Source organism: Pezoporus occidentalis, unplaced genomic scaffold, assembly GCF_034315485.1.
Source record: "Pezoporus occidentalis ecotype Australia unplaced genomic scaffold, CSIRO_AGI_Poc_V1 ctg25, whole genome shotgun sequence".
Classification (NCBI taxonomy): domain Eukaryota; kingdom Metazoa; phylum Chordata; class Aves; order Psittaciformes; family Psittacidae; genus Pezoporus; species Pezoporus occidentalis.
The window spans coordinates 2,509,476-2,536,598 of NW_026914394.1; the positions used below are offsets into that span (position 1 = coordinate 2,509,476).

Genomic DNA, 27,123 nt, shown 5'->3' on the forward strand with positions numbered 1-27,123 from the left:
TTAACCAGCTGACCACTTGGATTCACTTACAGCACACAAGCATCTTATGCAGGTGCAGCTATTTCTCCTTCCCCCTTGAAATAAGCTTCACATGTGTATGGGATAGAAGAGGCTACCCCAGCCCCAGCCCCAAACTTGGTTCTGTAACCAGAGATGCATCAGTTCTTGCTTCTTGCTCCAGATGTTCCTAATTCATTTCCAACTAACCTGCCCACATTGCCTATGCTCTAGGGTGGCTATTGTCCAGACAGCCTGACTGCATGGCCTAAGATCTTGAAAGGAATTTGGGTGCCAGCCGCATTTCTGACCCTGAGGACCATCTTTCCCTTTCTGTGCTTCAATTTCCTTCTCTGAAACGTGGTGATAGCAACGCAAACGTTTCCTTCTTTGAGATCATTCAGTCAGATGTGCTCTGGAAGCACTGCAGGTTGTTGCTATTTCCAGGGCTATCGTTATAGCACATTTTGGCTGCACTAATTCCTTCAGACGGAAATTGTTCTGCCTGTAGTAGGCTGGGACAAAGCAGCCAATTAGTTGTCCCTTACACGTTTATTAACTCTGCAGCTTTCTTTCAATGAGGATGTGGAATCTGGTAATGTTTTAATATATTTTCATAAACTGTGGGCACAACATGTCCTGTTTCAAGCTAACAACCATGCCATATAATTAGTCCTGATTACACAGATATCTAGTATCATTTTACATATTCCAGTCCTTTCCTAGCGCCATTGCTCAGCCAAGGCATATTTAAAGCCACAGCCGTCTCCCTTCTGTTTCCCAGCAGTTTGCAAGATTTTCCTTTGGGCAGGTTTGCAGTTAACATGAGAGTTTCAAAACAATTTCATTTCATTGATGTACATTATATATGTGTGTGTGTATGTATATATAGATATAGATAGATAGATACACACAGGCTCTGATCAAATGTCAGGTGACAAAGCCTGGGATACAAATAGAAGCCATTTGCCTACTCACAGGGAAAAAACAGTATTAAATTAACAATGTGAATCTTTAAAAATCTGTTCCTTAAACATCTGTTTGCTTTGGGCTGAATATTCACCATGCTTAGGATTTTACTGCAAGGTAGAACTCCCCAAACAAAAGATCCCTCACCCCATTAGGCTCTGGTGGGGGAGCGAGAAAAGTCTGCTCTGTGCAACCCGATTATAGATGTGTATCTTTCCCTGCTGGCGTGGCTGTCTCTATAGAGATGGACATGGATATTTGATGAGATTAAAATGCTTCAGTTACCAGTGTCAGTGGTTCTTTAATTTAAAATGAAGAAAGCAAACAAACATTCCTTTTGATGAGGTAACTGAATGATGCTTCGGAAAAGCACTTTGCTGTCAGGTGGTAATTAGGTTCAGTAATAGTTGTGGGTTTTTAGCCTTGGAGGCTGTGGCCCCTGGGAGTCTGAGAGAAATGATACATTCAATTTCCGGAGGAGAGGAAGATGCTGGATGCTTTTTCTTTACTAACCCTGCAGGTCTGTGCAGATAAGAACATTCAGAACTGCAGCGCTGACAATCCTCCTTGAGCTAGCCTAAACTGTTTTGTCAAGATCACGGACAGGGAAAGGGAGATGGACTCAAAGCAGGGCATTTAAACACAATCAGGCTGGCTCTGACCACATATATAAGGAGCTACCAGAATGGCTGCGCTGATAGGATATTTTAAAGGCTGCAGAAGGAATTCCAGCAATTGCTCTATGGTCTGGGCTGATATTTGTGACATCCATCTTAGGCATCACTAGGAAACCTTCAGTAGGAAAGTGTTCCTTTGCGAAAAAGCAACTGTTCCCACAGGTACTTTTTTAAGCTGGGAGTAGGGGGAAAGTGGGGAGAAGAAGGGAGTGAATTTCAAGGCTCAGCTGCCTCCCTTGCCAATGTGAAATTGCCTTTTCCATTGCAAAATACAAGCTATTTTTAGTTGTGCTATTAAGAGTTGAAACCAAAATGAAACATTCCAATTGGCCCAAATGCATTTAATTGGAAGTTTTGAGTTTGGAGGTATCATTGCTATCTTCTCAGAACTGAAGGGAATTCTGGATATGGTGTTTCCCATGAAACAGGAGCTCTGGTTCCTATTCTGCTCCCCTGCTCACATTATTACCCGGCTTTGCCTGTTCAAGGAATGATGGATCTCAACAAATGGTTCAGTGGCATCCCCCATGCTCCTCACAGAAGCTAAGAGACCCTGAAAGGACACCAGTTGGCCAACACCACACATGCAGCCAGCAGCACTGCAGGGATTCAAACTTGGGCATTTCAAACCCTCTGTTAACACCTTTGTGCGTTGCTCACCAGTGCCTTACTTCACATCCAAAAAGACTTCCCCTTGTCCAAACATCCAATGAGCTGGTTTTAAAGCTGAAGTAAGGACTTACGGTGAGAGGGGATCCCTGGCTAAAGGGCCCCAGTTGGACTGCCAGAAGGAACCTGCCATCCGGCTGCCAACACTATGGCAGGTCCAAGGGGAGATGAAGAACTCTGCCTTTAGCACAGTAATTTCGTGAAGTGCTGAAAGTTTTCACTTCTAGAACTTAAACTTTTTGAAATAAAATGGGTCTGATTTCCCTCTCACTCTCAGGAAATAAATGAAGGGTAGGTCCATCAAAGACACTGGTGTGACATTGGTGTGTAGCAGACAGAATTCAAGGAAGATATCGACATCTCCAAAATCCTCTGAATATTTTTTTCAGACATAACCCAGGTATCTTTCCTGATCATAAATGCTTTATTTCCGAATGGAATTTCAATAAAACAAGCACAGTTAGACTAGCACGCTTGTTATGAAGCCATAATGCAGTAGCACTAAAGTTTAGTCATGAAAGGTATTAAAAAAGCAGCCCTGCTAAAGCAAGAGAAATTGCTTTCTGACCTACCGAGTCTTAGGAGTTGGTGCTAGTGGTCCCTCCACCAAGGAGTTCAGCCTGTAGTAATCCAAGAACGTCCTGGCCACATTTCTTCCAAGCTTCATATCTGTGAGTTTTTAATTAAGGAGCATTTTTTTGAAATAATTAATAATAATAAAAAGCAGAGTCTAAAGGTAAATTACTGCTATTTGATGCATGAGCAAGTTTTACATTAACCATCCCACAGTGCCTAGGCTTCAGGCAAAATGACTTACACAAGCAGATAAAGTGGGGCTCATCATCTTTGCTTCTTGTTTTCATAGGCAGATGCTGCATAAAACCACAGACAGGAGGAAGTAATCTCCCTTTTCCCCCATGCCTGGTTGCAGATCCCTGTGGTTGTCATGAAGTAATACATTAGACAAAAGGGGTCCTCCAGTTTCCATGTTCAGGGAAAATAATTACCTAAATGTTTGAATACAGGAAGCATTTCTGTGTTTGTATCCAGCAAACAAGGTCAGCAATGTCATGGTATGAACCAGCTGTGGACCAGTGTACAAACTCAAGGTTAGGATGCAAGCCAAAGCCATCCAAACCTTTATCACTGACCCCCATGTTGTCTGTCCTAGGAGAACAGACAGTTCTTTGTCTGTGCTGTATTCAGGACCTGAAATGGTCATTTTAGCACTAAAATGGAAGGACAGTAGACTACCTTAAGGATGTCAGCAGTAACTCCAGAGGCTCTTCTCTCCTCACTAGGCACAGTTCCTCCTTCAGTTAATCCTAAACCCAAGACTAGGCAGGTGCTGTGCATCAGAGACCTTGCAGGCACAGGAACCAGACCTTCTTGATGACTCAGTTTCCTAAAAAAAAGCTGAATCACCTGGGAATGCATTGAAAAACAATCGCAGGCAACATATGCATGGCGTGAATCTCCTGCTCATGTGGAATGTTAGCACTAGGTCTGCCTGTTACACAGCATGACCTGCTTATCATCTACAGGGTGATATCCAATGGAGAGAAATGCAGTCAGTGCTGTTATCCACAGCTTTATTATGGGGGCTGTCTCCTTTATTTGCCTGTTTTGAACTGATGCCTATCTATGCTACAGTAACCACATCTCTAGGACGCTGCCCCACATGGTCGCTGTAATGGCCATTTTGGGAGTGCTGATGCAGTAGGAGGGGTGGGTACATAGCCTAGGGAATCTAAATACACGTTGGGATCTAAAAGCTCAGCAGTCCAGGAAAATAACGCATTGCTGGGTTGTTTTGTGTGCCTGTTCTGCTTTATCAGTAGTTATCTGCTGATGTTTCCATTGGAGGAAAATTCCAGAAGTGCAGCATCCCAAGGGCTTCCAGCAGCGCCTGTGAAGATGCTAGCTTCTAAATGAAGCTCTTATTACCCACCCACTTACATTAGACACATCAAAACAAGTGAGCATGAGACATCAGATTCAGGCATCACTCTGAGATCTCTTTCTCATTTATTTCTTTATTTAAAGGGGAGGCTGAACTGATGTGACTCGGTCTTTAGCTCTAGTGTGGCAAAAAGCCAGCCACCAGCACTGCAGTCAAGACCGGTTCTCGTGGCTGAAGATGACTCCTGACACTGCTTTTCTATCCAGTGATCTGGTCCCACTTTTCCAGTTCCCACTGCTGTGCCTGAGGATGGCTGCATGCATCTATCCCTTCTGTTTCAGGGTCTATCCTGATATGCTATCATTGCGATCCTAATACCATACGTGCTGCAGGCATCTATATTCTTCTGCGCAAGAGTACAGCAGAGCCTGAACAGCTGGTGTTCACGGCTGTTGTCTGCGTGGACAGGGAGAGCTGGTTGTGTGAAACAGCACCGGCTGTTGCAGGGCTGCAGCAGTACCCAGTGAGCTCCCTGCAGCCTGCCAGCACTGACGGACAAGACTAACAGTACCGTACGTGCATGGAAGTCGAGGAAGTTGGAGGCAGCTGCAGGTTTATCCGTTCGAGTGAGGGCAGCATTGCTTTGACAGTGTTTTGTGATTGTGACTGGAATTTGGGGGTGGCTGGGGCCAGCTTGGTTTCTGCAGATGTGAACTCAAAGCAGAGGCAGAGGTTAAAGAGTTCAAAGTAGTCTGAGAAAGTGAGAGAGGAGAGGGCTGCCAAACACGGAAGGGATTGAGGAGACTAACATGGCTTGATCTTGTGGTTTCTTTCATTTACTCGGCACTTTAAAGACATAAAGTGGTAATTGGACTCAGTAAAGTCTCTAGGACATTCTGTCACTGCCAATCTCAGAAGGCTCCTCTGCCAGAAGTGGCCCTGTTGCCCTTTTCTTTGTCTCTACCTTGCTCCTTGTGTTTGCACAGTGGGAAATACCTAACCTGCTGTCCCGGGAGAAGAAGCCCTTTGATGAGACTGGGTGCAGACAAGGAAGTGGCTACCTGAGCTCCTACAAGGGTGCCTTACAACTCTGCCTTAACCCTGACCTGTAGGAATCCAGTTCTACTGCTGAACTTAGGTTTTAGGAATAGCTTTCTAAAGGTAGGGATAGTTAACCACTAGAATAACCTGCCTTAGTACATCTGGATATCTCCAGTCTTCAAGATCAGGTTAAACACACAGCTGACACAGCTGGTTTAAATATAACTGGTCCTGTGTGAAGGAACTATAGAAGGGCCTCTAAGGCCACTTCATCCCATTTTTCTACAGTTCTTAACAGGTTTTGCAGCCCGCACAGACCTTCTGTTTGCTAAGATTACCAGGCAAGGTAGAGGCATTTTGAAGAGCACAGACACACAGGTATGTGGGCAGTGGGAAGACACCTGTGCCACATGCAGCCACTGAAAAGTCACGAAATGGGGACAGCTTTCAGTCAGCATTGATGGAAGGAAACTCAAACCAGCATGGGGTAAAAAATGTGCATGTTCTAATACCGGTCTCTCAAGCCATCCTACTGCCTCTGCATTGCCTGCTGCCTCTGTAAAGGATGAGCAGTTTCTGTCATGGAAATCAGGGAATTGATATATAAAATAGCAGTAACAGTCTCTCCATGTGACTGCCTCACCTGGGTGAGGAATGGCCTGACTCACTCAGTAAGTGCAGGGGGCACATGCATGCAGAACCAGTGGAGGAAAACAAATCCAAGCAATGACATTTGCATTTAATTCAGGTACACAGAACACCCGGACTCCACTTTGGCCTACAGGATGTGATAAACACATAAATAACTGCAACTACAACCAGAACCCACGTTCAGTGGGTGGATTGGTTGGGTGGTTGGTTGGTTTTAAACCTCGTTCCTTTCTGCCATGGCACATGCTGTGCTTTTGCCCACAGGAACTCCCTTCCTTGCTTGAGCTGCTCTTGATAGAAGGCCATTTCATTTCCCAGGTATTCCCATCATGGTTGTTCAGCTCATATGAGACAGTAGAAATCGATTTGGGAGAGTCATGGAGGAACCACCTGAATCTTCACCTTCACTACTGTCTGCAACTCCATTTCCTCTCCCTTCCTGGAGATCCCAAGATCCCTTCTGCAAAGGCTCTTCTCACAGCACTCACTCTGAATAGCATCAGTGGTTTTGGGGAGATTTCAGGACAGTCTGTGCACGACTGCCAAATTTCACAGATGTTGGGAAGCTCAAGAATCATGCTGGGCTCTGCAAAATCCCCATATTTATGATTCCTACCATGCCTCACACCCCAAAGCTTCCAGCTCTGCTAAGGAAAGAGGACAAAGGCATAGGGAATCTCATAAGCCGTTACTAGTTTTCAACTAGGATTCATCGATTCTATTGTGAACAGTCTGCTTAAGCTGGAGCTTCTAGAAGCACAGGCACAGCCTTGTTCTGTCTGTGCATGAAGGCAATAAAAATCTCAATTTGGAAACCAGTTAGCAGTACAAGTCATTAGGGGAGGTACTAAATGTTGCTGCTTTAATAGCTCACTGATCATTTAATAATGTCTCTGCTGCAGAGCATGGTGGCACCATTTGCTCCCTTTTGTTTTGCTTTTTGAAATGCAGGGTCATTCCACTTTCAAGTGAGTGGATTATCTCTTTTTCTCCCCTTTTGCCAGACACTGCAAACTGCTTTAAGTAACTAGGAAAAGGATAGCTCCTTCAAATTCACCATCTTGTTTCCATAAGGTCCAGTGTCATTGCTTTGGAACAGGAATAGAAACCGTGGTGGTGGTAAGGATTTGACAAGGGCAAAACAGTTAGCAGGCCCCACTCATCTTTGATAAGTCCTGTGGGGTCTCTGCCAGGCAGATTGGATCTCTGGTTTTATGTCTCATCTAGAGGACGGCACCTCCATCAATGTGAAACACTGCGCTGGGTTATTAGCTTATGGAATTCGTCCAAGTTTAGTCCTAAACAGGATTTAAAATCATGACCATTCAATCCAGAGGCACCACTGACCAGACCCAGGCAAGTCTTTTGTTTCAGACAAACAGCTTTAAGTTAGCCTAAAGACAGAGAGAAAGGGAAAAAAATAAGTAGGAAAGGGAGAAAAAGGGGAGGGGGAATGAGACACAAAAAGATGAATCTTTTTAATAGCTCAAATTAAAAACCAGAAAAAGCTCTTTGTTCAAGAACACTGAATTCTATAGCAAATCTCAGCCCGCCACAACAATCCCGTTATTTATGAAAAGAGGGTTATTTTGTGTGGGAGAGTCCCTGATGGCTGTGGTCAGCTAGCGTACTGTCAGCTTCATACATTCTCAAGAGAAATATGGATGAGGTTTTCTCGTGTGTTTAAAACAGCTCCCATCAATGGATGAAACCCCTTCCTGACTTGAACAAGAGCTGTAATGGAAAACGGCATTACATGGCTTTAAACCACTGTGTTATAACAAGGCAAGCCTGATCAGAACTAGTCCTCTATTTTAGCAGAGCTGTTTTCACCAGTTACTTGTTCCATCTCACAGGGTTAACACTGTTCTCTAGTAAATAAGAGATGGTGCCCATATCACGTCTAATTGGGGGAGCAAAGTGTAGTTGAGGCAATATAGAGACTTGGTGGCAGGGGAGGTGAGGGGTGAGAGGGGCTATTCTATAGCTTTTCACTACCATTTATCAAGGTGCAAGCCTGGATGCTAATGATGCATCCTTCCCTGAGACTGTCATCTATGGAAACAAGATTCACAATGTTCTGTGTATCTGGTTACCTGTTTCAAAGGAGGAAGCTTCTAAAAGGGAGAGGTGGGGGAATAGGACTTACCCTGTCCTCTCTACTGACTTCCAAGAGAGCAGGATTTGGCCAGGCAAGCCCTAAAGCTTCAGGGTATTGGTTTTGCAGGGCTGTGAGGAACATGTGGGCATGCATGGGGAGAGTCTGCTACTTCCAATGAGACCACAGAATAGCTCTAGTGTAAGAACCAGGCTTGATGTGGGAAGTACCGATGTCACCCTCTCATGGTACTCAGCAGGTCAAGCTAGAGAAATGTAACCAGACAGTCCAGCCTTAAAATCTAGAAATGCCCCCAAAACAAGCAGCCTGGAAATAGCAACCAGACTTTCCCAAAGGAGAGTATTTCTGTTCCCAACAGCCTCAGTTTCCAGTCTCTGTATCTGGGACAGATACTTTTGGAAATGGAACGTAACAGCGATGATGAGTCTTCATTTTTATTCCTCTGGTGTGTTATCAGGGGAGGAACTGAGTGGAAAGATCCCTGACTGACTATTTCAGGCTTTCAGGCCCTTTTCCTGAAATGCCTGATTGTAGTGGAAGAAATTACGAAGATGGAAGTTGGGCGCTCTTCTCCCTGAGTAATCAGAGGCCTGTAATTTTCTCTCCTCCTCTGAAAGAGGAGGTTGGAGAGCAGGTATCTTGGAGAGCACTGTTTTATCTCTGTCAGAGGGACTGTGCTGCAAAGGCCAGGCTGTATTTCCCATGAGCTCGTTTCAGTATCAGCTATTGCTTCTGCCCTTCTGACGAACCAAACTGAAACAGACAGATCCCAGCTAACATCTGGGTGTGGGGAACGGAGGGATCTCAAGGCAGAGAGAGAAAAAGGCAAGAGGGTGGAGGTGCTGCCCAGGAGCCAAGCATTCCTGACCATGCTGGGGTGCTGCCATTGAAGATCAGCAGAGACTCAAGGGGAGCAGACGGCAGTGTGGTCTTGCATCCCTGCACCCCAACCCTCCCTCTGCAGTGGGGAAGCCACCCAAGTGAACAACACATTTTGGTACCGCTGAAAACCTCCATGCAATACTGAGCTGCAGAGCTGCTACCACATGTGGCCATGAAAAGGGAGCACTTGGTTCAACATATGATTCAAGACACGCCAATAGGGAAAGGAAGATCAGGCTGTCCAGAGCAAGCACAGAAATAGAGAGGAGTGAGATGTCTCAGACACTGCCAAAGCAACACTAGAAACACAACAGGACCACTGCCCTTTTTTACCTCTGAATCCACATGCCAGTTACCAGCTCTGTAAGCATGATTTTGCAGGGACGCCTCTGACTGCTGCTCCATTATCCTGATGCTATCTTCACATTGCTCCGTGTAAATTACATTTTATCCATCTTACGGTCCTTCTACTCCAGTGGGAGATGGAAATGGGCCCTCCTGTAAATGGTAATCTGCCCTAAACTATAAAATGACCAAAGAAAATGGTTTATTTAATATCTTAGCAGTGCTGACTCCTGATGAGGTTATTTAAGGGACAAAGGTCAGAATCAAACTCACAGCTGAAAAAGGGTGAATTTCAGCACCAGGATGTTTTAATTCATGAAAATATTTCATCAGCATTGCTCTATATGTTGGTATACTTCAAAAATTATATACTTAAAACCTGGTTATAGCAGCTTCTATCAAATTGTCCCCAAATTAATTTGGACCTGCATTTACCAGTCTCACATTGATGCCTAACAGATGTTTATTTGGAGTATCAGGAAAACACTAGGATGAGTTCTCTTCTTGTGATTTTAACATTTCTCATCTTTCCTGTTGTTTAATTCTGGTCCCTTGCCAAATCTGGGAAGGAGCCCTTGTGTATTAGCTGACCTCAGCTCTTTACAGTCAATGAAAATTACAGAGCTGATTTTTTTCTGATAGACCAAAAAGGGATGAGCAGAGGGGAAGAAAATCCAGCATTCTCAATCTTCTCCTATCACCGATGAATGATGTCGAACGCACAAAGGAAAAACAGCATGAAAACTTAATAGTTTTTGTTTTCAGCTTGGTTGGCAATGTAAGAATGGTACAATGCTTTCCAATTCTAATTAACCCCCCCAAAAAATACACTGGGAAATCATGAGATTAACTTTTTGGGGGATCCTTTTAGTCCCTCCCATCTCAGCCCAGAAGCATGATGACACCCATTGTTCCATGTCTGACAGTTCCCATTAGACATTCCACTCACAGCTTTGTGCGTAACATTCACCTGCACCCAAACAAAATTGGTTTCAAGATAAATGCCAGAAAGGGTGTTTCAACACTCCAAAGTGTGGATAAACCATTTCTCATCTCTAAATTGTTGGAAACTCATGAGTTGTATAAATCATAACAAGGCATCAGTAATCTGTTGCATGCTGCATTTTCCCTCTTCAGCTGCAGCTTGCATTTTCAGACAGGGCATAGTCAATAGCTTTGACAAGAGCAATCCTAAGAAGAAGACACTAAGAAATATGAGGAATTAAGAGACAGAAGGTTTATGTTCCCTTGTGACATAAACCTGCATATAACTGGCTTTAAAGATCTTGAATAGAAGGAAGATAAAGAGAATTGCAGAATGCTGACAGTGATTCCAAGACTCACAGTGATTTGGGGGGACCTTCCTACCTTAGCTGGGATACCCCAGGCTCTTCTGTGTCCAAGTGCAAGTATGTGTACTTGGGACTATGGGCATTTGCTCTACAGTGTCAGAGTAGATGGAAAAGACCTCCTGGAATGTACCTTAAGTCACCCGTCTGAAAAGGACTCAGTCCGGGGGCTATTAAATGGTTTCAGTCAAGATGCCTCTGATTAAACAGTGGGTCTGCTTAAAGACCCACCGGATTTCTCCTGCCTCCGATAAGTCCTTCGATAAGACAAGGCAACATCTGCATTTATAGGGGGTAAAATGCAGGGAAGAGACAACTTATCCTCAGGAATTAGTTTAGTTCCTCTCTCAGACTGTCTTGGGGGAAAAAAGGACCATGGCCTCAGAGGCTGTACCTTTAAAAACACTTGCAGTCTCCAAGTAATAGTCATGCTTCAGCGTGTTCAACATTTTGGCTGAGCTCAGTACAAAGTGCAGTGATTTAAAGCCGGGAGATGAGGCGGGATTCAGCAAATTCAGAATTATTTATTTCTTTAGAGCAGAAAGTCTGGCTACAGATTATTTACTGCAAATGGGGCTGTTTGGGGGAGGGGAGGAAGGCAAGAAAAAGGGGAGAGAGAAGGGACAAATTGATTGATTGAAATTTTTCAATTAAGCAGTTTTTTAAAAGGATTTAAGGCTCTATTGAAAAGTGGGAAATAATTCAAGAACGTGCAGCCCTGCTAAGTGCAGGTCATGGAGATGAGGATGGACGGGGTGAGAAATAAGGTTTTGTGGGGGAAGGGAGGGAAGGGAAAAAAAAAGGAACAAAAAAATACCATTATCTTTGTTTCTTCAGCTATGTTAATGTATTTCTCTCCCTGAGTTATCTCCAGTATCTGCAAGTATTGATTCAGAATAAGGCGCTGTGGTGTAGGCTGCAGGCAACAGAAAGCTCTGCTGGGAGTGGCATGTTTTCAGGGCTCCCAGAACACACGAGAGATCTGGGAGTTGGTTTTGCAATGATAATTCCTGGCCAAGCCAGAGACAGGGCATCAACCCTCTCTGCAAGGTCCAGGGTAGGATGGGGTGGCAGAGCGCATCCAGCTCAAGGGATAAATCAGTGATGAAGGTGTCTTTGGGTGCTTTGATTGGGATTGAGTGGCACTAAAGGATAAGAGGACAACCAGAGTTAAATGGAATAAAATGAGAAGGAAGGAACATCAGCCAAGACCTCATTTCTGTCTTACATTGCTGACGCAGACTCAAGGGTCAATGCCCCACTTAAGCTCAGGCTGTCTGATGTAGGGGGGTTTCCTCCCCAGTGCAGGGACACAGGAATCACAGGTTGTTTGGGTTGGAAGGGACCTTCAAAGGTCATCTAGTCCAACCTCCACACACGTGAGCTGGGCCAAAAGCTATCTTCACATCAGCTGTACAGATCTCATCTGTAGGTGGTCACTCCAGAGTGGTGCTGGTGAATGGGAAGAAGAGAATTAGAGCTGTTACTAGTAGGTGGGGAAACGAATGCTATTTTTGTCTTTGTAGGGAAGTAAAATATTACTATAATCTCCACTCCCACCCCTACCCCCCAATTAATTGCCTCTTTGCTATTACAATTCCCATTCCAAGATAAATTTAGCTTTTTCTAAACCCTTTGATTTTTTCATGGTGTTTAAAATTCAAGCTGGAATGCAGCGATAAGGCGCTGCACATATATATATATATTTAATCTAACACACACAAATATAGTTATATATAGTCCATGCCACAAATAACTCCTCTGACTGCTGTCACAAAGCCCTTGCTAAAAAAGCTACTCACCCAAGCTGGCTTGTTTTCCGCATCATGTCCCTTGGGGAAAGACTGCTGGCAGCAGTGGGTCTGTGTCCGGATAAAGATGCTGGAAAAGTCTCCATCTCTCCCCTTCTCCACTGCCTGTCTCTTCTTCCTCTCACTTCTCTGATGGGGTGAGAATAAACCATTGCCAAACTTCAGCTGCACCAACTCCTGTCATTGAAACAACAGCCTCCTTTGCTGAAGTGGCTGGAAGTACTCTGCTGTAAGCAGAGCCAATGCAGCAGTCAATGGAGGAGTGGCCCTTGATTTATAAAAGGAGCATCTCAAAGCAAGTGCTTGTGTGAGGGGATTCAGCAGTAACTGGTGGGCTAGCTTTAGTGTTGCTACTTTCCCTGGTGAAAAGGGGTTTCATAACAACATGCTTGTGACCATAATCTAACCAGCAACCTCTGGAGCTTATGAGAGACCTAAGCAGCAAATTCGCATCTCTCCATTTTCTAGAGAGTCACTTATGGCTATAAAAATCACTTCCCCTTCAAACTCTCCTTAGAGTGGTGAGGCCTGTCTGCTGCACTGCTCCGTGCTCTGGCACAGTGCCTGTGCAACAAAATGAGAGGCTGAACTGAATAACAGTCCCAATAGATAAAGGTAACAGGTATAGGAGACTGGCTGATTGTTTTGTTTGGGTGTTTCGCTGGGTTTTGTTCCATAAACCCAATTCTTTTATACAACTTCTTTTCCTATTAAGCCTTTATATTTTTGAGGTCAGATCCTATTTTGCTCTTGGCACAGTCTCACTACCTGTTTGTGTTGCCTATCTCTATCTCCATCCATGTGACTAAAGAAATAATTCCAGAAGCCCTATTTTCCTCTATTCACAAGTTCCAGTATCATCCTAGAGCATCCTTACTGATCCACAGCTGAGGTGAGACAGCATCACCAACCTTTGCATGACCTGGAGAGAGCTCTTCCTTCTCAGATCCACTTCTGACACTGGTGTTTACACTGAATCACGAGGGAATATCCACCTGCGGGTGCCAGAGGACGTTTGCTGCATCTGCCATGCCTGGTGCAGAGGGCTGAGGCTGACTGACTCTCTTCACTTGCCACTGCAAAGCTGGGTGCTGAGCTCACAGCTGCGCCCCAGGCTCTTGTGAGAAGCAGTGTTTGTCCATGGAGTCACAAAGCTGAGTTAAACTTTGTCACTCCTGAAGTTGCTTTAATTTCAGCTTAATTGCCTGGGGACTTTGAGGGCTATGGAAAGGATGATCAGAAGTCTAGAAAGCCCAAGGAGGAAAAACTGAAAAGATCTGTTGACTTTGGATCACACAATAGTGAAGACAGAGACTGTATAGGTAAGTAAAGGCTGCTGTAGACAAGCCCCAGAAGATGACCATAGCCATCTCACCACTCACTGCTATGAAAATTCAGCCCCTCCTTAAAGGTACTATGTGCTACCATCTTCAGCTGGACTGAATCTCAAGTCCCCTGCCCCACATTTATTTGCTCCTTACTTCTGAACTCAAACACTGTTCTTCTTTAAAAGCCTCCCTGCCTTTTACTGCTAATTAAAATATTGGTTGCACTCCGGCTTGCTTTTCCAAGAGGTCTGGACAGCATTGCAGGCAATTCAGACAATCAACCAACCAACCAAACAGAATCCATTAGGAACTGCCACTGCTGACTGTCGCCCTTTCGCATACATCACATTGAAAAGGTTAATGCTTCCCAAAAGGGGTGGAAGAGACGGGTGGAGGGGAAGTGCAGGAGGGATCCAATCCTGTGACGACCAGATGTCAAAGATGCTCAATACTGCGTAGAATGGGCTCCCCCGAGTAAGGCAATTGCCCATCATCAATTGCCCATGGCAAAGCTTCCCTTTGAGGGATCTATAATTTATTAGGGAAGGTGGAGTGCTGAATAAATTGTGCATAGAGATGAAGCAGTGATGATCGCTAACTCAAATCCCTAGGAGCTTGGCATTTTCAATCTTTAGCTCCCATTTGCGTCCCCCCGGTCCCTACTAAGTGAGCAAGCCAAAGAGCTGAATATTGACAAAACATAATGAGCTCATTGAGATCTAAGCGTTGCAATTAGCAGGGTGGAATGGAGCAGAGGGGCTGGGAGGCAGACTGTAATTATTTATGATGTTGATAGTCACTTACATGTAGTTAAAAATATAAATACATCCCAGTGCTCGATGGCATTAACTACCCTTCAATTAGCTCTATGCCCAGTAAGTAAGCGATACCCAAGTACATACAGGAGAAAGGCTAAAGGCCTCTGTCTCATCACTGTACTCACCAGGCACTACAAGCTGTTAGTGTGGGTGGGTTGAAGAACAGTACTTAAAGGAGATACCATCATGATAGCTCCCATCACTAGCTAATGTTGCTGATGGAGCTGTGGAGAAGGACAGCTCAGAGAAGTGGTTCATGTCCACATAGTGGCTGATCACCCTCTGTCATCTTCTTTCATAAACTTAATGAATCATGTGTCTCTGCACTGCTCACCTCAAGCTGTTTCTCCTGTGCCAAAGCCAGCTTGTTTAAAAATACCTTAAAAATACCTCTGTGCTACAGATATTTCCCTGCTCCTAAAGATTTTGACCAAAGCAACCCTTCTGCGAAGTCATCCAGAGTGGATGATTTCAGAGATGGACTTCCCCTTCTTGCACTATCCCATCTCTTTGTGGATATTGAATCAAAATGTCTCTCTTACAAAAACATCAGAAATGTTATGAAAGAGTTGGTCCAAATACAGTCATGTTTTTCCAACCCAAGGGAAGGGAAAGCAAGCAGTGGAAAGCAGCAACTCTGAGTGTAGGCGGGCTCTCAGGGAAGACTACATGCATGAGAACTGATCTGAAGATAAAAAACACACCTTCACCTCAACAGTAAGCAGAAGTGACCCTTATCATTTCCTCAGTGCACTCCATTGGTGTAAAAGTAAAGCATAAATCAGGTTTTAATGGAAGAAACAGGTGAGTGAAACCACAAGGGAGGGGGAGATTACATCAAAAAGAAAGACATTTTGGTGTGCTAGAGTAGGTAAAACCCCAATCTGCCCGTACCATTGATTTCCTTCCAGGTGAAGGGAGCATTTAACTCACTGAAGTTAAACTTGGACCCTTCTCAGTGCAAATGCACAGAAAGAGCAGCCATGGAGAAATGGGCACAAGAGTTTAGTGAAGGAGCTTAATGAAAACATGGGAAATGTGGAAAGAGGGAAAAAAGGGGGAAAAAAGAAAGCAAAGCAGGGAACAGAAGCAGACTCTATTGCATTAGAAAAAGCTCTGAGAAAATACAGGCAGTGTTCAGTGAAACTGAAAGGGAAAAAAGCAAAACCAGAGTAAATGGAAATTGTTCAACGATAATTGAATGTATGTCCAAGTGCTTGTGTTTGCCAGCTAGCAATAAATACGCTGCCTGCAAAAGCAAGCCACTGTAGGCAGAGGGAGGAAGTGCAGAAAGCAAACAAGGAAAAGCAAGAAGCATATGCAAGCAGGGCTGCAGTGCTGTAGGGTATAGGAACAGGAGATGAGGGACGACAGGTTAGAGAATGAAGCTGTGAGGCTGGAAATGAGGCAGAACCCTCAGTCTTGAACTGCATTCAAATAGGGCCCTCGAGTGTGCTGGAAACCTGAAGGGAAGGCAGCTGGACCACACTGCAAGGGCCTGGCAGTGGTAGGGAGAGTCGATGTGTATTGGTTCAATAACCATTCAGTTTAGTGAGAAGGTACAGGAAATCAGTCCTTGCTCTGTGTATGACTTTGCAGGGACTGAAACAGCAAACAGAGAGATATACCTGAGCTATTCCAGCAGACAAAGAGCAGAGAAAGCAGAAAGGACAGGAAATTTGTGGCCTGTCTAAAAAAGACCCACAGAGAGCAGGAATAAAGGATTCTTTCACAGGAAATACCAAACCAGGTCAGACCAAACCTAACCTGCTCCTCCAGCCTTTGTAACCAGCAGCCTTCAAAGGGACAATGTAAGATATACACCAAGTCAAGAGCCTGTTCTCCTGGCAAGGACATTAAGGTGCGTCTCAGCAAGGTGCCGTCCATGAGCTGAGCAGATGGGTTAACTGCCCCAGTTAGCACGGGCACAGGACAGGACAAATGTGGCTCAGCCATTTTCAGGACCAATTTCCCTTCTCTGTTGCCAGGAAATCCTACCAAGACCCGAAGGGAACACCACACAGGCACAACTTCACGTACCGAGGCAAGAATCAACGTTTGCTGCAGCACATTCTTTTAAGTGGCGTTCCCAAATGCAGTAACTAATGCAGAATTTATGAGGCATGAATAGCAGGTCACAACAACAAATAAAGCAATACCTGCCAATAGTAAAACCTTTCAAAGGCTGCCAGGCTCCTCCATTTGTAGATGAAAATCAAAGTGCAAAAGGGGATGTGGTATTTTCAACCCCACTGTGGAAATGCAGCAGCAGAAACAAGAAAAGGAACCATTTCATAGCTTGGTTCATAAGAACGTGCCTGTCCTTAGTCAAGCTGATTCTTGCGTGAGAGGAGACAGCCTAGACACATGTGGTGAGGAGATCAAGGAAGGTATAGCATGAAAAATACTTCCACAAAGATTTTCTAGAGGAAAATCCCTTTACTCCAGCTACATCCGTGCTTGCTGTACATTGACTTTCTCAGAGTTTGCAAGAAATATGTGTTCTGCTGGCTCACCTCTCACAAAGTGCTGCCTCACCCACGTTCAACCAATGCAGGCACAAGGAAACAAGCCCACAGGAGAGGAGAGCCCACTTGAAGCAGATCGCCTGTCAAAACATAGCTGCCATGAAGAACGGCTTGCAATTGAACAGCCACCCAAGAACTGCTTGGCAAAGTAATTTTGAGCTGATGTAGCTGAGAAAATGTGGGTCTGTTTGCAGATCGTTTGTCAGGCAGAAGAGTATGCCAGACTGATGTCGTGCTGTCAGAGGAGCGCAGTGTGACCTGATGCTGAAAGGGCACGAGAGCTGGAACCTGGCTGTTATTTAGGCCCTTCCAAGCACCTCGACCTGCACTTTGTTTCTGTTCCAGAAATGCTTCTGTTGATTACAATTTTCAGGTTTGTTTTTAATATCAAAACAATTACAGGTACTTTTTGTTCTCCAAAGGGGGTGTTTTCAGAAGAGAACATGTGTTAGTAACAACTACTACTTAAAATATGAAGACAAAAATAAAAATAGATCCTTTCCAGTCTTGCAGCATGGAAACAACCTCAGCATTTCAATGCTTTTCATTGCTACATTTTTTTTCTCTCTTATGCAACCAGATCAACTCTAATCAGTTCTGACTAAAGCACCTGCTTTAGCAACACCTGATCTGGAAGCCAGGGAAACCAACTGAGAGACTCCTACTTATTTCAGTGTACTTTGGAGAAGTTTCATGTTGGATTAACCAGTAAATCCAGTCAAAGACCTAGAGAACACTCTAGGGAAGGATGAAAATAATTCAGCCTCCCCCAAAAGGAGTGAAGAGACTCTGGAAGCAAAATCCGAGGGTGGGATCAACACCCATTCACTTGCTTGTGACTTGCAGTAACCTGATGTACCTTAGATCAGTTTATGACGGAAGGAGCCGAAAGTGGCTCCGCAGCCCTGCTATTCCTGTCCTGAGAGCCTGATTCATTTATTGCGCTGTTTTTCATGCGTGCTAAAATCTCCTTTATTCTCTTCAGTGCTGCTGTTGCCTTTGATTGTACAGAAGGGATTTCTAAATGCTTATTTACTACCATCCTCTTATAATTCCTGTATCTTGGAGGAAAGACAGACCAGTTCATTTTGAAGCAGGATGTTCATCCTTTCAACAGCTAGCGTAGACTGAAGCATCAATAAATTAAGGGTTCTAGGGATTAATTGATTGGAACAAGGTTGGTTAACTTTATGACTAAATGGGAGCTAATCTGCTAGCAGGCAGACTGGAGCTGGATTACATTTGTACTCAGTGAGTTTGGGCTGTGAAAATGAAAAATGGATGATGATAATAATAATACAAATAGGGAAGCTGAACGGAAAAGGAAAAACACAAGGTTTTTCTCCCTAAAGAGAACGCACACAGGCTCTGTTAGATCGGAAATGATATCTCCCTCGACCTCTTTTCTTTGTGAAAATCACTACTTCTGAAACAGAAATTCTACTGAAGGAAAGATCCTATTATCAGCAGCAGTCACATTTCACAGCAATGTGATTAACTGCCGCTCACATGGTCCCCTCGCTCGCCACTTGTAGACAGCTCAATAATTCTAATGAGGAAAGAAGAGCATCTTCCTTCCTTCCTTCCTTTCTTCCTTCCTTCCTTTCCCTCCCCCTTCCCTTCTTCCTTTCTTTCTTCCCCTCCCCTCTCCCCCTTCAGACTTCCCTTACAAAGCAGGCAGTTGAGGTTGACCCTTAAGGAAAACCCCACTGGGACCTGAATATCACTTATCAAGTCTAAATACGCTGTCCTGTTCCAGGCTGATGTGAAGTGCAGCAGCTGCATCTCAGAACTCTCCCCTTTTCAGAACAAAACCAGTCACCTTGGCCAGGAAATGTAGTACCTCCATCACAGTCACACTTCAATCACCAGCCTCTCCCTTGTCTCAGCTCCTGTCCTTGGTTTGGAGTATTTACAGCCCATCTGTCTGTCTCAAACACACTTCTCACTCAAGAGGGAAATTAATCTCTCCTTCTCTCCCTTCTCTCTGCTTTCTCTCTCCTTCTCCCTCCCCCTTTCCCCCAGCACTTGCAATTTGCCATGAACAGCTTCCCTTTTCTCATCTGAAATTCTCGATGACTGAGAATTGACTGCACCCACGCACCTGGGCACGGTGAGAGATAATTGATTGCATTTTTATTTTGTCTCTTCCCTAAACTGTTTTCCTTGCTAATGGCCAGTTCCCTGCCATTATTTTTTCTTTTTAACTGACACTCTGTGTGAGGGACTGAGGGAAAGGAAGAAATAACCAGCTGCTGAATATTGTCTCCTCTGCTTCTCTAAGGAATTAAAAGCTCAGTGAGTGATGAGCATCTTGCCTGGAGATGCATCGGATCTCGCAGGGTCCAGGTGATAGAAAGCTTTGCAGGCAGTCTCTCTGGGGCTTTGCAAGGAGGCATGTCCTGTGGCACTGTTAAAAGCAAAGGTCACACAGCCAGTACGTAAAGGCACCTCCAGGTTTTCATGTTTCACCATCAAGACTTAACTTACTGGTTCTGCACCCTCTCTCCAGACTGAGCAGACTCCCTGTTCTACATGCAGGGAAACTGAGGCATGGTGGAGAAGGGTGATTTCCATGAAATCTCATGAGATGAGAGGCACCACAACTGGCAAAGCACAGGACTGGGAGCTGAAACATGCTGCTTTTACACCCAGGTTATCAAGCCTGTATCAAGTGAGAACAGAGAACCCAAAATATTCAGATATGGACATTGACCTTGGTTCCTAAAGGCAAATGAAAGCTCTTAAAAAGACAGCCAGATTTCTGAGGTAAATGCTGTCTGTCATGTCTCTGACTCAGTTTCCCCCTGATAATAATAATAGGCCAATTTGACTGTGAATCTGCCTCTCATCATTAGGAGCAGCTCTCTTATGCCTTTCAGGCTGAAAGGATATTACTAGCACATTTGTTCCCATCCAAGCCTGCGTCTCTTCCTATCATCTTCATGTGGAAGAGTAAAAGATTCATCAATACTGGTTAATCTGATGAATGACTGAAAAGAAATATTAAAAACCCCATGAGGAAACCTGTGCTAACTAGAACTGCTCTAACTCATGGAAACTGAAACAGAGAGGATGCAGTGGAGGCAGTGGAGACTGAAATTAGGATGCAAGGATACAGGATGGGTTTCATAAGAGGAGCAACATGGAACTGGTGAAACAAAGTCACCAGTTGAACCCAGAAGGCATCTGCTGGTTGGTGAATACATCCCATTTGTGTCTACCTCTGAGGTTTTGCTTCTTAATAGGTGAAAGTTGTTCTTGCTGAGCGATGACTTACTGCAGGAATGTGCTGAGGGGAAAGCACAAGTTTCTGGGGTGTTGGGGCAATCTGAACACCCAGCAAGATCAGTCTGGAGACAGATGGCAACTCAGGAAAAGCCACTTTTCAAATGGCACACAGTCACTTGACCCTCAAATCCTGACAGACAGGTTCTGCATATTCAGATTGCCTGGAGCAACTGACCGCACCCCTGGGCAAACTCACATTTATATTGTACAAAACCAGTAATAATGGGGAAAAGAGTCCATGGTTTAGGGGAAATTATGAGCATCTTATAAAGCGTTTCTCTTTGAGAATCTGTCTAGCTATGCAAGGAATAGAGCTGGGGCCGCTGAGGAGAAGGGAGGAAAAGGACTAGATTAAATTCTGCAGTATGAACGTGCCTCTGATTTCCACGCTATCGATGGCCAGCAAGATCCTGGCACTGAAATCAGCCTTCAGCTTAATCCTATACCTGTGAGCTCAAGATTGAGGGAACACTTGAGAGAATTTGCAGTCATACAAGATTTCTGCAGCGCAAGATGACAGAAATCCTGTGAAATGACAGCATTTTGCCAGACTACCTCCCAAAACCTAAAGCTATTTTGACATTGCAGTTTAAAACCTACCCGTTGGTTTCCTTTCAGATCTGTACAGCAAAACTGATCCAAAAGAAACTTCTTCTCGTCCATTACTATAACCTGCCCAGCAAAATGTGAGTTTGCACTGACGTGGGCAAAGCCAATTTACCTCAAGTCTCATAATGCCAAGGCTCCTCTAATGTTTTGCTAATCTGTAACAGACAGGAACATCCTTCACTTCTAATCTTCCCAGCACAGATCAGCTGATTACATAGATCAAATACTGGTGTCAGAGATGAGCGAGAGCAGGAACAGTGGGAAATATGATTTAGCCCCCACCTTCATGTAATTTTTATGATCAAAATGTTTGCAAGCACAGTTATGTCCAAGGATATCCTGAGGTTGTATGAAGGTGTCAGGCAGAAACTGGACCCTCCTTTTCTCTTAGCCCCTTGCAGAAAATAGGCAAGGCAGGAGAGCTTCCTAAGGAGCACTTCCTGAGGATTCATCTCTGAAGAATTTCAAGGCAAGGCTTAACCAGCAATAGCATTTAGAGGAGGGCAGATGATATTTTTGGGGGACAATGTAGGTTTGTTTGAACTATTCATCCTCTTCATACAAAACTGTTTCCTTTTCCTTCTATTTCAGTAAGTACATAGTTCCTCTCCAGTTTTATACTCCTAGATGTTTATATAACCTTCACCAAAGGATCACAGATTTAAGCATAAACATGTTTGATTCTTTCCTTTCACCTCATGTATAGATTTCTCTAACTGCAAGGATGGAGAAGTGCTCCCCAGGGCAAGCTCCTCTCTCATCAGCTTGCAATGACCTCCGGTCACAACCTCTGGCTTTGCCAAATGGCTGCAGTCCCATTCAGTTTTAACATTCCCTTTAAAAGTCAAACCTTCTTGTTATTTATAGCCAGTCTTCAGACAAAAGCAACCATTTCTATTGTGCTGACCTGCTGCAACCTGCCCAGGTTTCTTGGCTATCCCCAGCACTACCAAAAACCATTTCCAGTGCTGGTGACAGTCAGCAAGAGTTCCCTTTCACCACCTCTACACAGCTCTATTCCCAGGAGTGCCCCACGGCCAACAAATGGCAATTTCTCTATTTGGTAACTGAAGATCAGACTCCCTTTTTCTGAGTCCTCCATTAATAGCACTCCCAAGCAAAAGGACAGAGAGTTCCAAACCCCAGCCCAGTGGGAAGCCTTCCTCTGTGTCCAGCAGGTCCTGGATCAGGCTTCTAACCAGGTAGTAATTACTTGGAAAGAAATAACTGCTCTACTCTTTGGAACTAGCAGAGGGCAGAGAATCTTTCACAAGTGTTAACCCTGATGCTGCTCCACTAGCAGCTCGGCTCCCTTCCTCCCTTACAGCAGTACTTTTGGGGTCAGCCATCTCAAGCACTGGGTATGACCTTCTGCACTCCTGTGGGAAAGGAAAATCATAAATTGGAAACCCAAAAGATGAAATCTCCAATGGGCCACATGCTTCTGACTCTCTCATACAGGGTTTGAGTCTTTGCAGTAAGGCTGGAGGTGTTTTTAGTTTTCTTTTTACAAATACATTTAATCCCATAGGGAAAATGCAATAAGTGAGCCATTTAATTAGCAGGTACTGCAGAAAGCAAGAAAAGAGCAATGCTGTAGAGAGTGACTGGATTTTCTCTTCATTTATTTCACACAGACTGAAGTGTTAGTGACAGCAAAAGAAGTAATTCCTGAAAGAATATTTTAAGAACAAAAAAAAGCCAAAACGCCCAACCAAAACCCTTTAGTACTCTCTGTTTATAGGCAGCCTGCAAAATGAGCAAGGCTCTACTTGGCCCAGACAGTATTTGATCTGTAATAGAACTATCCTTTTTGGGATGTCATATAAATGCAATTGATCCTTGCATTGAAGCACAGGAGATTTACACTGATCACACCCAGGCTCACTAATGAATGTCCCCATATGGCAGCAGGAAAAACAGACTTTTGGAGAATCAGTATATACGTTATGTGCATAGATGGATTTTTTACATTTTTCTTCCCTTAACTGGAGTCCAAATGAGTAAACATTTTAATCTCTACAGATATTCCAAAGTTGCAGTTCCCCTAAGCAGTCGGACCTTGGTTGGAGCCATGATGGAGCCACTGCCATGACTCCACTGTAGTGCAGACCTACCAGATGGTACCTGAGAACCACCATCCTTAAACCCAATACTGCTCTGCAGTGTCCTGAACAGACAAAACCACAGCTTGCCTGACTTCTATGTGACCTAAATATGGTTTAATGACAGCAGAGCACGATGAAATCCAGAAAGATTTGACTGGTTCCTGTCCAAAAAGGTTTACCATTCTCACAGTAGTCACATCTACTTTTAAAACAGTCTGATTTTCAATCCAGAGATGATTCAAATAAGTTCTACTACTTGGCAAAGCCACAGAAGATACAAAGCATACCTGGGAAAAGGAATGAACAAGCAAGTACCCAGTATAGCTTAAAAGTTGTGCTGCTTCTTCTGGAAGCATATTGTCTTCTGGAGCAGGTGAGATCTGAGTGAGCTATTCTGCATAGAGCACTGTAGCCACTGTGCCAGTAGTTAGGCTTTGAACCTGCCAGAGCTAACAGATAAACAATATGTGATTACTGTGTTTGCAAATGCAGGCATGTTGGGACTCTTGTGTAATGAGAGGTATCCTTAGCACAGAGAAGTGAATTTAATGACATTTAGTAGGAACAGCTACAAGGACAGTGTGATGGAAATGTCAATTACTCTCTAAATGAGAAGAATCAGACCCTGAATAGTCTGAAGAGAAAGAGGAGGAGCCCATTGAGAAAGCATGTGAGAGAGAAAAGACAGTACAGGTATTTAAAGTCAGATACTACCAGTACCTGAGGCTGCAGGAGGCTTTAAAGGAAAAAGATGCAGAGAGATCCCAAAGGCCCACACAGTATTCCCTTCCCAATGACCACCCTCAAGAAATGAGTGAAGAGGCTGTGTTAGAGCTCCAGCATACTCACCTACATCCAGAGAGGCTCAAGTTTAACTACTATAAAACACCAGAGGCTGGTAGGTGAAGATGGAGATGAACAAGCATTTGAAGTCATGGCCAGAAGCTCATAAACACATATCCCTAGCTATGCCACAGGCTTTAATATGGATTGATCCTGGGCTTTAGAGAGGGCAAGAAGGTCAGGTGGGCACCTGCAAAAGGCTGGAGAAGGTCAGCTTGGAACAGATAACTATTTGGGAAAGCATATCCATCATGAGGCTGAAGGAACGTGGTGGTCTTTCCATTTGTCAGTGGAAATGTGTCCACAAGACATAACCTGCTGCCAGGTTTGGCACTCTTGTTGCATATTTTCACAGAGAATCAAGGCACTCAGTGGGCTGCTGAGAAGTCTTTACTTTTCACCTCTAAATCAGGTCCCTCCAGATGAGGGCTAAGACACAGTACCATAGATACTTTGGGGGGGGGGGGGCTGTTAATGCAACACTGAACTCACACACATGCACAACATTCTCATCAGAGGATATAAAAGCAATTCCTTGTATATATCACACCATTCACAGCATCTCACAGCCACTCTCTGGAGCATTCAAAGACAACACAGTCAGACCTATTGAGGCTTAGAGACACTGGGTCACCTTTTGATGCACAGTTACTAGCCTTTCCCTACACCCTGGTGGCCTGGCTGGTAATGGATGTTTCAGGGAAGAGCCCAGAAACACAGAAACTGTCTCACACTGACAGCATTTTAGAGCATTGTGCTCTGAAAAGGACGGCCTGCACTCAACCACTCTCTAGAGCAAAGCCAACAGGAGGCAGCTAAAAGCACCCGCTTCTTTAAGGAAACCTAGACCTGCCACCTAGAATCTGGGAGAGATCCTTTTGAAACACCCAGCTACAGCATGGTAAATAGCAGTCTGTCTTGCTAACACTACTCATTCTACTTGGGCAAACACTTCTGCCAGGGCTGGAAGACAGTGTTGATGATGCAAAGTTCCTAAGCTAGGAATTCAGTGACTTGGGATTGTGTTGCTCTACTCCTGCCTCATACCCTCAGGCAAAATTCACTCACCTGCCTCACTGAAACAAGTCAATCTCTTCTTGCTATTTTCTGTAAAGAATATAAACACCGCTAAGTGACAACAGTTGAGTTGTCTCTGTCAATGTTTGCTACTGTTACATGACACAGTCAGTGGACACCGGGACAGACAAAACCCTGAAGTAAGATCTTTTGAGCTCAAGCCATCAGTGTTTGCAAGAAGAGCAGACAAAAAGGGGGCATTTGAAGCATGCACAATTTTATTTCCATGAGCATCAAGCCTGTAATGCGCATCACAAAGTTTTCCATATGTATTCACATCACAGCATTTGCATGTGGCTGTGCCCCCATTGTCTTGGCTGACCAGTGTGGTCAAAATAGAACTGACCCACCTGGGCTAGTCTTTGCATACCTTGCTTCATGCCCGCTTGTGGAACAAAGTGCCTGTCAGTTTAGAAACAATCACTGCTTACCCTTTTCAAAGCCCCAGTAGAAATGGAAAGAGTGAAAAAGGAAAAAGAAAAGAAGCAGAAAAAAACCCCAACAATTTACCTTAATGATAAAGTTTGGTTAAAAATTAACTGTTGAAAATTTGAAAGATAAAGCCCACTTTTTGATTCACAGACCAGCTGCAGCACAGCACACCTAGGCCAGGCCAGATGGGGCTTTGAGCAACATGGTCTAGTGGAAGGTGTCCCTGCCCAAGGCAGGGAGTTGGAACTGGATGAGCTTTAAGGTCCCTTCCAACCCAAACAATTCAGTGATTCTATGCATAAAGTGTGGTTGTCTGTCTCATTTGCTAAAGCACCTCTCTCCTAGCATGGTGATGACTATACTGTTCTGTAATTCAATTTAATTGAAATTCTATGCCTGTTAAAATCTGAGTCCTGTATCGATCAACATATGTCAACTGTGGAAAATTGTACTAAATTGTGTTGTTTTACTCTGCAGCATTCAACTGTCCATTGGTGTCTGAAGTTAGTTTATTTCACCTACTCAAAATTGGACCTGAACTGATATTACATCTAGAATTGGATTTTCTGTTCTTGATTTTTAATAACTAGGATTTGTACCACACTCAGGGAGATAAACAAAGCCAGCACTTTGGGCCATGAATCCATCAAATCTCACTCATGAAGCAGAGCCTTGCCTGGTTAGGAGATGCATGGGAAGCCTCCCAGGACCAGTCAGCTGTTGTACAAGATGGTGCTGGAGTTTTGACAAGCAGTGCTCTCCCCTCTCTGCTGGCCCTGAACTGATCCCATTACATAGGTACATGGCACTTAAATATGCTTCTGACTCTATTTTTCACAACAATATTTTCCAGGCCTTCTTTTTCTGTTCTGAATGATCCCCTTGGGGCTTCCTACAAGAATCATGATACTGAAATGTCACATCCTGCACACTGGAACATGCAATCTTCTAATCCAAGCAAGATTCTCCCAAATATAAAACAGGAAAAGAAGGATAAAATTATGTCAGTGTGTATGTAGAAAGCAGGTAAAACAATAAAGAGACCTAAATGTGCTCACTGGTTACTACACACCAGCATGAAATATAAGCAAACTGTGTTACGTGATCATCGTTTGGGGCTTTTAGCACACCAGTCACTGCAGTCTTCAGGAACCATAATTCAGTATCTAATATTCCAGAAATGGAAAGAGGTTAGAGATCACATTTCAGAGGTTAAAGGCTCTGAAACTCTCCATGGGTGAATTTTCCATCAGAGCAGTTCTCTTTGTGGGGCTAACGGGTGACTTGTAGAAGAGGCAAATACAAATATCTTTTGTTCTGCAGCCTAGTGCTAAGGATACTTCCCTGTGTTTCTGAAATGAAAGTGAATTGAAGGCATTGAATAATTACAAACAGACTTTGGGATCCAGAGAGTGTTGCTGTATGAATATTTTCTCTTTTGGATTTATTTCAGCTGTTAGTAACTATCAAGTCACTTTTTTTTTCTCCCTCCAGACACTGGATAACAAAATCTTTCTGCAAAACAACAAACCAAAGTAGTTTGCCGTTCTTTACAATCTTTTGTATTTGCTGTTCCTAGATTTTCCAGGTTAGCTGTCTATGGCCTAACCTCAAAAGCTGGCAATGGTGAAAGTGCAAAGAAGAATTGGCCAGACAAGAGAAACAGAGAATGAGAC

General features: G+C 44.1%; 1 protein-coding gene across 2 annotated transcripts in view; it reads right to left on the reverse strand.

Annotated features, from left to right (window-relative positions):
- Window positions 1-27,123, reverse strand: part of LOC134165953 (BEN domain-containing protein 5) — a 954,442-nt gene that overhangs the window by 11,389 nt on the left and 915,930 nt on the right. For both annotated transcript variants that reach the window (XM_062623212.1, XM_062623211.1), the window contains exon 12: window positions 2,885-2,981. In XM_062623212.1, the coding sequence (XP_062479196.1) occupies window positions 2,885-2,981 (97 nt within the window). The remainder of the gene's footprint in view (window positions 1-2,884; window positions 2,982-27,123) is intronic.